General features: G+C 36.9%; 1 protein-coding gene across 1 annotated transcript in view; it reads left to right on the top strand.

Annotated features, from left to right (window-relative positions):
- Positions 1-11,764, top strand: part of LOC120584934 (calcium-binding mitochondrial carrier protein SCaMC-1-like) — a 42,053-nt gene extending 30,289 nt beyond the window's left edge. The window contains exons 7-10 of the mRNA XM_039840994.1: positions 6,029-6,136; positions 8,250-8,417; positions 10,254-10,404; positions 11,592-11,764. Coding sequence (XP_039696928.1) covers positions 6,029-6,136; positions 8,250-8,417; positions 10,254-10,404; positions 11,592-11,764 — 600 coding nt within the window. The remainder of the gene's footprint in view (positions 1-6,028; positions 6,137-8,249; positions 8,418-10,253; positions 10,405-11,591) is intronic.
- Positions 11,765-12,282: the final 518 nt, after the last annotated feature.

Genomic DNA, 12,282 nt, shown 5'->3' with positions numbered 1-12,282 from the left:
ATATTATCATCACTGATGTTTATTAGTAATTCTTTTTATTTCAATTTTACAGCATTTCGATATTGGTTTTCTTTTGAGTAATTAGAATGTTTTATTTAAAACTTGTTAATCTGATTTAGGATTTGAGTTTGGCTTAAATAATTCACTTTGAGATAAGCTATATTTCTTTTTGAAAAGTATAAGTCATTAGCATCACATAAGAGTCCAAGAGTGCTCTGTGTGTGTCTCAAGTTTTTCATTTTCACTGTAAATCTTGTAGTAATTATTTTTTAAAACATTTTTATAGCATATGGTATTCAATTGTTTGTTTTGTACAACCTTGGTTTATAAGGTCATAGACCTCAAAAATTTAAGAAAATGTAGAAGATTAATAATATCCTTTCTTAAGCAGTTGAAAAGCAAGTAGATAGATGGATGAATAGAACACTAGACTTAGTTGTAAAGCACGTTAAAAACATACATCTCTTAAATGAGGATTTGCTTACTTATTCAACAGATATTTCTTTGATGAGCAAATATTTCTTGAGGTCCTAATGTATTCTGGACCTCATTCTAGGTGCCAGAGATATAGCAACAAACAAATCAGAAAAAAGAAAAGAGCATACCTGCCTTTGTGGAATTCATATTAGCGTCTAGGTTGGAGGAGACAATAAACAAATAAGTAAATATATGGCAGATCAGATGGTAGTAATTGCTATGGAGAAAATAGAGGGTAGAAATTAGAGATAATAAGAACCAAAAGCTTTTTCAAGGAGTTTTGCTATGAAGAGGAGAGGGAAATGGAGTGGTAACTGGAGGGGAAGGTTGGATCAAGAGAGAGTTTTCTAAAACTGGAAAAAGCAACAACATGCTTGTGTGTTTAGGGGAATGATCCAGTAGAGGGAGGACCATTGATGACTGGAAGGAACATTACTGACTGCAAAGAGATTCTCCTTGAGTCTTTGAGTGGGTGAGAGCTGATGGGAACGAGTGCTCATGGAAGGATTTGGCCTTGGCTGGACACTTCATCCATAGTTATAGAAGCGCTACGAAGTGGGCGCAGATGCAGGCAGGGTTGTGGAAGCTTTCTTCCTAGTACTTTGATTTCTTTATTGAAATGAGAAGCAAGGACGTGTTGGAGGTGTGAGGAAAGAGGTGAAGGTATGAAATAGTATTCCAGGAGAGTGGGAAAGTGAATAGATAGATTCACTTTCTGGCAGCAAAGGATCCAGGTGAAATTCTTGTGATCTCATTATATAAGTTCGACAATACCCTACTCTATATTTATGCACTCACTGCTGGATGATAACCCATGATCTTGCCTCTAGGAAATCCATGGGTAATTAGCCATCAACTTATCCGGGTGGGTCAGGGTATCCTGGTTGTAACTCTGGACTTGTCTCTTAAGATCATTGTATTCATCTCGCATCTGATGATTCAGTGCCACCACTCGGCCTCTGCTATTCTGAAATTTCCCATCTCCATTGATACTGGTGAACCTAGTTCCATGGCAACATCCCCTGCTGTCAACTCTGAGAATAGCCATCACTGGGTCTTTCAACAAGGACTCTTACCGTAGAAACAGCTGATAGGTTCTCCAATCTTGTGATAAGTCTAACATTTCCACCTTCCCGAATCTCCTGGTCCCTTTCTCAACACTCTGTCAAGACTTTGGCACCTCCAGCTCATTTGCTGTCTGCCATCCCAGCAGCATATTAGGACAGGTTTCAGGTGTCCCATGTCATGTGTCAACAATGTCTCCCCTATCCAGCATTATATTCCACCCCATATAGCCCCACTGTTCAACACTCTTATGCTCCATTCCCGCACATGATCCACTGGTTCCTACCAGTCCATTTCAGGCCATTCTGACTCTTCAGTCAGAATGCTGTTTATTCCTAGAACATGGACTGCGTTTCTTCATTGGGCTATCTGAGGCCTGACCCTGTAAAAATTATTGGTTGGGAGGCAATAAGAGGTGTGTGCAGATAATGAGGAGGAAAAATATCATCCTGTTGGGCTTCCACCTCTTTGAGGCTTTTATGTGACCTCTGACCAAGGAGAGGCCGCTCTGCCTGTGGGAAGGGGACTACTTTTTGCCAAACTGGAGGGTGCCGGAAGATTTGGGAGTTTGGGTTTCTCAGGCACATATACCCGAATGTCCCCATTCCATGTGTCAGAGTCTCACTCCTTCCCAATGAGGGTCTGCACTTCAGCATAGGAGACCTTCTGAAGCTGTGCATTCAGTTTCCTTGTAACTCTATTACCTTTACATTTATATCTTGGGCCTGATTTTCAGCAGTCTATTTTCCAACTGCAGGAAATGAGGGTCTCTTTAAATGCTTGCATGAAGGCCTTATAGTGTTCATAATTTGCTTTAAGGTGATGGTTGGATGACCTAACCTTGACATTCTCTTTCTTCAAAGTTTCGAAGGCAGAGAGTAAGAGCCAGCTAAGTCCACAGTCCTTATAAATGACCCCATTTTTGCTCAAGTATTAGAGCAACTGCATAATGTAATGCTTTCCTTACTATCAGTTCCTCACCCCAGGCCACCACGACTAAGAATCATAGTAACCACAGCGTACCATGGGTTATCAGCATCCCATTTACCACTAGCGATGGCGTCTTTGTTGCCCAGTGACTGGTCCTGTTCTAGTAACAACAGCAGGACTTTCTCGAACTACTTTTTAAAGAACCAGCATTTGATTTTATTGATTTTCTCTATTGATTTTCTATTTTCAGTTTCTTTGATTTCCACTTTAATTCTTATTATTTCTCTTCCACTTATTTTGGATTTAATTAAGTCTTTTTTTCTAGTTTCCTAAGGTAGAAATTTAGATTGCTGATTAATAGACCTTTCTTCTTTTCTAACATATGCATTCAATGCTGTAAATTTCCCTCTAAGTACTGCTCCCCACTAATTTTGATGAATTGTGTTTTCATTTAGTTCAAAATATTTTTAAGTTTCTCATGAGGTTTCTTTGTCCTATGTGTTATTTAGAAGTGTGTTGTTTAATTTCCCTATATTTTGGTATTTTTCCAACTACCTTTCTGTTATTGATTTTTGGTTTAATTTCACTAGGGTCGGAGAGCAGACATGGTATGATTTCTGTTCTTTAAAATTTCTTAAGGTGTGTCTTATGGCCTAGAATGTGGTCCATCTTGGTGAATGTTCCACGCGAGCTTGTGAAGAATGTGTGTTCTACTGTTGTCGGATGAAGCAATCTGTGCTGTCAGTTATATCCAGTCGATCGATCGATGGTGTCATTGAGTTCCGCTTTGTCCTTACCGACATTCTGCCTGCCGGATCTGTCTTTTTCTAATAGGGGATACTAAAGTCTCCAGCTGTGATGGTGGATCCATCCGTTTCTCTTTGCAGTTCTACCCGTTTTTGCTTCACATAGTTTAATGCTCTGTTCTAAGGTATATGCACATGAAAGATTGTTGTGTCTTCTTGGAGGATCGACCCCTTTATCATTATGAAATGCCCTTCTTTATCTCTGATGACTTTCTTTGCTTTAAAGTCTGCTCTTTCAGAAATTAGTATAGCTACTCCTGCTTTTTTTTTTTTTGATTAGTGTTAACATGGTATATCTTTTTCCATTCATTTACATTCAATCTATATGTATCTTTATATTTAAAGTGGGTTTCTCATAGACAATATATAGTTGGGTCTTGTTTTTTTTTTATTAACTCTGACAATCTCTGTCTTTTAATTGGTGCGTTGGAGAATTTTGAAGTGCCACTAACTGTTTTAGTTTTGATTCCCCCAGAGCAGAATCTGGGTGCCGGTTATTTATTTGCGAAGAAGCAAGAGTGAGGAGACAGGAATAGTGAGACACAGAAGGAAGAAAAGTCAATGTAAAGATACATAAATGAGGTTTCAGCTGTAGGCGGTAGAGGGTTGATTCTGCTGGAAAGTCTAAGAAGTGTACAGAGAAGTTCCCAGAATTGTCTGTCTAAAGGAAGGGAGCTGTGGCATTTATCTACCAATTTCTATCCCATATTTTATGACGATTGCTCTTAAGACTTTAACTTCCCCAGACTTCTGGGCTGGACAGGCTCTCACAGCTTCAGAGAAAGCCCTGAAGCAGAAAAGCAGAGAAATGAGAGGCTTTTGCTTTAGATGGGATTCTGTTAGTGTGAGTCCGCACAGAACTGTACAGGTGTGATACAGTGCTCTGGAAATGTCTACCATGGCCAGCTATCTGCCTGTTGAGGTTTGGGGGCCTGAGAGTTAGAGATCAATGAAGTAGAGTTTCGTAGGCTGTGAGTATAGGTTTTCTAGCAATAAAATTCTTTCACAAACTTCTTATAGTTGTCTGTTTGCTTCTAGTCGAGATCATGTGATGTAGCCACACCTAAAAATTTCTTTTCTGATATTTTATTTTCCAGCTGCTGCACTCGTCATTCTCTCTCTCTCTCATTTTTATAGCAGACTATATTGATGTCAACTGAACAAGTAGGCTGAAATTATACGCCAACACCCTTAATCTGAGTTTTGCAGTGAGGCAAGCTCTTCAGGACAATCTTGTTTCTTTCTATTGGGGTACAGAAGCAGGTGGCTTTTCCAAAATGGAAGTCCCATATTTCTTGCTAGGCAAAGAATACTACTTCAGCGGAGCTCTATTCTCTTCCATCTCTGCTTGCAAACTGGCTTTGGAGAAGGGCCTGAGGCAGAAAAGCAGAGAGATGCCTAAGCTCATGTTTCATAGATCTTGCTAAAGCAAGGAGGGGCATCACTGACCAACATTCTGAGATTTTACAGTCAGTTTCCTTAGGACTTCAGCCTCAGAAAGAACATGGTATGCCTTCCAAGATATCACCAGAAACAGTTTCATCAAACATTTCCTCAAAGCATTAGAGTGTCCTCCCTCACAGTAAAGCCAGTGCCATATATTTTACGTTTCAGTTACGTTTCAGCTCCACATCTAGTAACCAATTTCTGGGCTCGTTAGGGTTCATTCTACGCTGTTGTAACAAAAGAGATACCAAAATACATTAGCTTAAATAAGATAGAGGCGTGTGGTCCCAGGCTAACAGTACAGCTCTGCCATCTTCAATACATAGCTTCAAGGGTGGCACCGTCTTTGCTGTTTCCCAGGGGGAGGAAAGAAGAGTCCAGGGCAAGCGTCTTGAAGGAGATGTCTCAGAATTTGCATACCCGAGTTCCCCTCATATCACATTGGCCAAAATGAGTCTCTTGGCCACCCAGCCTAGCTGCAAGGGAGAAGAAGGAAATACAGTCTGGGGCTGAGCTGGCACTGCCACAAAGGAGAATAAGATAACGGGCACCGGGAACAGATCGCAGTGTTTGCTGAGTTAACTGAACCGATCACACTTTCAGATGGGGCGTCAACTGAGGACCAGAGAGTTAGTTCCTAGAAAGTAGCTGAATCATATCGACCGCTAGAAAGACAAACAGGAAAACATCTTGCCTAGGAGGTGACGAGCTAATCTGCTTTCTAAGGCTGTCTTGGGTTCTAGACAAGTTTCACGTTTTCAATCTCCGTGAAAATTGACTGACTTTTCAGTTCCTGTGAAGCCTGACATTCGGGCTGATATTTCTGTTTTCTTTATTTCTACAAGTGTCATTGAAATAACCTCCGTTTCTTGAGCTAACTGGAGTTAGCCGTTGTTCCTTGTAATAAAAAGAGCCTTTCACGTTAAGTCACTATTCCTGATTATCCAGTGACCAAATGATATTAAGTACCTTTCATGTGTAAGATGTGGGGCTAAAAACAGATAAAAGATACAATTCCTGCATCCTTTGTGTCATTAGCATGCCCTTTATAAAATACTACTCCATTCATAAATATGCTTAAGTGAGTTACTGTTGCTAACTCATCCTGCTGAAAAAAAAAGAAAAAGGATCTTACTTATTATCTTAGACAATTAATTGCATAAAAGTAAAATCAGGTATTCTAATATCAGGTGTCTGGAATACTTTTAAAAATAATTTTATGCTACTAATTCATTTATAAACTTAGAAACAATATGTACTTCATTTCAGTAATATTGTACATTTCAATACTTTTATTTATACAGTATAAGAAATGGCTTAGTTTCGATGATGTTAAAATAGGAATTATTGAGAGATTTATATCTGGTTCATTGGCTGGTGTAACTGCCCAGAGCTGTATTTACCCCATGGAGGTATGTATTATCATAAAATTTTTAACTAAAGTAATGCTTATAAGGCAAATTATAACATGTTAAAAAATAAATGAATCACAGATCAAGATTTTATACAATAAACAGCTCTATAGCTACAAGGTTTAAATCTCATATCATGTATCAGTTGGCCTTAGTCAATTTCTGTTTTGCTTAGGCTGAAAGTAGTATTCTAGATGCACCAAGAAGATAATAATTTCATTGACTGATCGTTCAGTTGATTTATTCATTAATCAAATCAAATTTGTTTTGTACATCCACTAGATACTTTTCCAGAGAGGAGTCAGATAGGCATTTTGGTCATAGAGCTTAATAGTATAGAAGGGGAGGTAAAATGTACATCGGTAATGATGATCCGACATAGAAAATATAAGTTCTAGAAGAGAGATCAGTATGAAGTGCTCTGGAAATTCGGAGGGGAGAAATTATTTCCTGTTAGGCTTTCATGAAAGATATGACTAGAATGTGTGAGTTTGGTTTAGAATTTGGACATTCAGAGATGATGGGGAAGGGCATTTCAGGTGGAAATAATGACTTGAGCAAAAGAATGGGGGTAAAAGAGCAGGTTTTTGGTTTGGATTGGATAGTACCGTAGATGATGGGTTGGGGCTAGATCATAAAGGCTCTCGAAGGGAGCTTACGATATTTAATATTAATTTCTTAAAAAAATTAAGAAACTATTAAAGACCTTGGGGCCTGAAATATAAGCTTAGTAAAGTTTTTTTTAGAGCAGGAGAGACTAGAGAAGTGAGATGACTAGATACGAGGTATCGCCGTCATTCAGGGAGGTGGTAATAAGGACTTGAAATATGATATTGACTAGGGGACATTTACTTATGTTAGCGCTGTCTTGAGAACTGACAACTTGAGAAGCAGAAAGCAGGAGAAAGACAAAGGAAGAAGGCAAACTCTATCTGGGTTCTGCATCTCTAAAGAGGTAGAGACTGGAGGAAGTGAGCCAGATTCTGAGATGATGAGCTCAGGTTTGCATATATATTTAAATCAAATTATTAGTGGACAACCGAGTTATGATTTTCAGCAGGCAGCTGCAGATGTGATACTGAGACTTGAGAAATTTCAAGTCTTGATACGTCATCTGCAAAGACGTGTTAGTTAAAGCCAGGAGTTATTAAAAAAAAAAGTAGTTTTTTTTTTTTTTTAACGCTAAGAAGACTTTTGAGAAGATCTTAATTTAGGGAGTAAGAGGAAAGAAAACATGCCTGGAGATCAAACAGAAAATAATTACTTGAGTAAGAAGAGACTGCATTGCCCTGGAGAGGGCAGTTTTAAGGATGAGATTATCCAGAGTGTGGGCTCCTGCAGAGAAGGTCATAAAACCAAGGGCTTCCAACTGACCGCTTTGAGGCAGCTCCATCAAGACACAGTTTTCCCAATGAGACAAAGTTTATACTTTTTTTTTTTTAATCTGGGCTGTTTTGGAGAGTCATTTCTCCATGTATATTATATAGAACTCCTTTAAATTAAATTAATGAAAATTAAGAGGAAAAGGAAAGGTTCTATCAGAAGGATTATGTTGAGCATAGGAATATAGATCACAGCAGCCTAATATGGCCCTCACGGCCCCAGGGATTTTACTATTTTATGAGCACAAAATGAGCCCAAGTCATATTAAATCATAGTTTATAGGACTCACTGTTACAAAAGTTCCCAGAGCGTGTATTTAAACATACATAGCATTTGTTTCCACATTGGGTCTTCATTTTTACATGACCAGATACTTTTTTTAAACTTGGATATTGGCTATAGTTGCTTTATTTTGAAGTAATAATGTTATCTCATGATTTGTTTCAGAATATGTTGCCTTACAGCCCATTAATGGAGTTTGAGTGGTTATATCAGTCAGAGACACAATGATTATATTCTCCTGTTTAAATAATTTTTAAAAAGCTCTATACTGTGTCAGTTGTTCATAATTAAGGGTCAGTTAATGGGAAGTTAAAATTATGTTTAAGATTGCGTTTTTTGATTTCTATGGTAATTAGTCAACATTAGGTATAATATACAATTTACTGGATTGCTAGATGAGTCGAGTAAATCTGATCAATATATTTTTATTGCATTATTTCACATTTAGGTAATAAGGACCAGATTGGCTCTAGGTAAAACTGGACAGTATTCAGGGATTATTGATTGTAGCAAGAAGCTTCTGAAACAAGAAGGTGTTAGGACTTTTTTCAAAGGTTATATTCCTAACGTGCTGAGCATTATACCTTACGCAGGCATAGATCTTGCTGTTTATGAGGTGAGTTTATTCTCATAATATGATGTTTTGTGTTAGACTTGAAAATTTGGTACAATAATAGTTTTTATTCTAAAAAACTGGTTCTAAATGACTTTTTTATGAAACAGTTTCTGACCAAGAAGTGAATCGAATGATTTTATTTGGCTTTTTGTTTCTATATTGTCTGATATCCTAATGATTTTTGTGCGCGTGTGAATTAGTTTTTGTAATTATAATTATGGACTGAAATGCTGACAAAAATAGTGTTTCTCAGCTCTGGGTACATATCAGAATTACTCGTATGTATATTGTTAAAAAACGAGCTTCTTGGGCTACATTCCAAGATATTCTGATTTAATTGTTCTGGGCAGAGGCCTGGGATTAAGGTCATTTTTTTTTTTTTTTTTAACTCCCTGGAAGAATCCAACGCACAGTTAAGATGGAGAAAACTGAGATATTATTGCACAGCTGTAAAAATGAGAGTTGAAGAGAGGGGGTCCCAGGAGAGAGGTGGCATGGAGTTAGGGCAGATGTCCTAATAGAATAAGGCCGAACAGGTGGGATTCTAGGTTACTCCCCTTTCAGCCACGCGTTTTGTGTTTATGACGGCACATTCGTTTCAGGTAGACCTCCTTAACAACATATACCATTTGGTCATAAGAACCAGGTGAGAGTATATGGTTAGTATAACTTAAATTCCTTCTCGGCATAGGAAGGACAGCTCCCTGCGCACAGGAGCAGTGATGGTTTTGGCACGTGGTACCACCATTATGAGAAAGATAGCCACTTTCATTTAGCACTTACAAAATATGCTTACACATTTTTGTGGCAGTTTAAAATATTGAATATTATAGCATGTGCTTTTTCCCTTTTTATTTTCTTGCTTCTGTGCTCTTATTAAAATAAATTCCTTGCTCCCATTTACGGTCGGCCTCCCTCCATTCTTTAATTTCTACAGTTCAGTATCTTTTGCTTTCAAACCAGAGGGACATTACATATCTCTCTCTTTCTGGTTGCATGACGGTAATAAATGCTTACTGAGTAAAGACATTTTGAAATTTATTTTTTCAAAAGCATCAGATTATACATTTCATAGTAATTGCCCCGGTATATAATGCTAATGTCTTATTCTTTAATAAACGAACAGTTCTAAAAGCACCCAATGATCTTTCGATCTCACTATTTTAAACATAATTCCTTCTAGCTACCTTCATTCAAGGAAAAGCGAAATTGGGAAGATGCATCTTTCTTTAAAATTGAGAAAATATGGTTTTGTTAGTAACCTAGGTGGATTATGCAATCTTCTCTACAGTGTTCTGTTATTAATCCCTCTGAGAATCTCCAGAATTTTGCTTGGGTCTTTGAATATCATTACAAAGCAAAACAATCAAGCAAAACAAAACTAGACAAACCCAGAGACACAAACATAGGAAAACGAAAACTGAGGCGTGTGGATACATTTGTTTGAAAACATCCGTGCACCCTGATCCTGATAAGACAGCAGGCACAGCAGGGACGGCCACCTCTGTACAAGCAGGAGGAACAATCTTTCGTAAGGATTTTGGAAAGAACGGTCACTAAAACCAAGCAACCAAGTTTGACTCCCACTTACCAGCTTCGTGACCTTAGTCTCTCTGAATTACTTTTCTCATTTACATAATTTAAGACTAGAAACATCAATATTGACTTGTCAGGTTTCTGTGGGAATTAAAAGAAATGACATCTGTGAAAATGCTCTGTATAATTCTTGAATCGAGAAGCTATTCGATGTTTATTGAAATTGAGTGAGCAATGAACTTTCTTCTACTTAGATTTGCATAGGAGTTAAAGAATATTTACTACTTTCTTCTCTTCCAGCTTTTGAAGAATTATTGGCTAGAACATTTTTCAGGGAACTCTGTAGACCCTGGGGTAATAATTGTGATGGGATGTAGTACATTGGCCCACACTAGTGGCCAGCTAGCTAGCTTCCCCCTCGGCCTTATCAGAACACGCCTGCAGGCTCAAGGTGAGTTTTTTTTTTTTTAAATGAAGTAACAGTAAGTTAAAAAAGTTAACAAGAATTACTTTAATGAAGTAATAATAAAAACTGAGATAAAAAATTAAAAATAACTAAGTTATTTAAATGAGTAGAAATTAATGATTTTACAAACCAAAAAACTGTAGAAATGATAAGTAAAAAGCTAACTCTGATTTTTAAAGTATAATCTTGAATTTTTTTTTTTTTTATTGTAGAGCCTTTCGTGACCTTTAGATTTTTATTTCTTCTACAAAGTTCTGTTTGGAACTCTGCACATTTCTCTTTGTTACCGATGATCTCTTTCAGGAGTTTACAATTAGAAAGTGCCAAGCAGAACAATAGAAAAGATTGTACTTTCTTCAGATCGAATCAACAGTTACTCACTATGAGCATGTAATTTTCCCCTAGTTCTGCTATTGTTGTTAATTCTGCGTTAGGAACTTAATACATCTGTGGAATTGAAAGCAGCTGTTTTGTATCCCAGTCCACTAAGCAAGGAGATGGAAGGGAGGGTGTCTGTTTTGTCCCTCTTAAGTGAAATGTTAGGAGTTTAGATTTTAAGCAAATACGTTTTTCACTTTCCAAGAAGGAAAAAAAAAAACACTTCGCATAATCCTATTATTATCTTCCTGAGTAAACTATGTAAGGGATCATGTGGTAAGTGATATTCTTGTACATTCCTTTACCCCTTCTTTTTGGGAAGATTTTTGGATTTAATTGATATTACAGTCCAGGTGGGGAATCTCTCAGTTCATCCCATCACCCATCCATCCCCCTATCAAACTATTTATGTCATACCCAATTCCCCCTGCTCCTTTGAGTTTGCTTATTAAAGACTTTCAAATATTGCCCATTAGAACTTTCTGCAGTCAGGGAAAGATTTTACATCTGTGCTGTCCAGTATGGTAGCCGCTAGTCACACATGGCTGTCAGACACTTGAAATGTTGCCAGTGCATCTGAATTTTTAGTTTTCTTTAATTTTAATTAATTTAATATTAAATAGCCACATGTGTCTAGTGACTATCGTATTGGATGGCACAGGACTATTCAGTAGGGAAAAAGGTGTACTCTGAAGTAATTTTGACCTCTGTTAATTCTCATTCATCACTGGACTTTCTTAAGGTATAAAGATTAAATATTGAATTATACACTGATTTCTTTTTTCAATTTATAGCACTGGAGCAAAAAGAAACAACCATGATTCATCTCATTCAAGATATATATAACAAAGAAGGAAAAAAGGGATTTTTCAGGGGTTTTACTCCAAACATCATAAAAGTGCTCCCTGCAGTGGTCATCAGCTCTATTACTTATGAAAAAGTGAAAAGATATTTTGGATTAATTTAGAAGTGAAATATCAAATTGCTGTCATTACTATAATCACTTAATTATAAGCTAACACCTGGGTTGTAAAAAGAAACTAATTTTTTCCTTAAAGAAAAGCAGTATCAAATAATTGTTAAAACGTTTTCTCTTCATCTATTACAAAATCTATAAGTTAAAGAATCATTTTAGTAGAGTTCTTTAATAATGATATATCCTTAATATTCACAGAATTCTACTTATATTTCTCAGTTCTCTCCCTTGAAATTAGTTTTTATTGGGTTTAAATATATCATAGTAACATTATACAACATTCGGTCAGTTGTAGTAGTTTGTGTTAACCTTTTTGTATTTAAATGGTTTTTTTTAAGAGATGAGCTTGAAAATTTTTATATACTAAAAGAAAAATCAGTGCATTCGAAATTGACATGGCAAATGATCAGAGTCTGTTTCTCTTCTTTAACACAAAATGGAAAGTTGTTTTCCTAATTCCTTCTGTCAGATTGTGGATGGAATAATGATAACAGGATAACATTTTCTTA

Source organism: Pteropus medius, unplaced genomic scaffold (genome assembly GCF_902729225.1).
Source record: "Pteropus medius unplaced genomic scaffold, Ma_sr-lr_union100, whole genome shotgun sequence".
Taxonomy (NCBI): domain Eukaryota; kingdom Metazoa; phylum Chordata; class Mammalia; order Chiroptera; family Pteropodidae; genus Pteropus; species Pteropus medius.
This window is presented reverse-complemented; position numbering and strand designations above follow the sequence as displayed.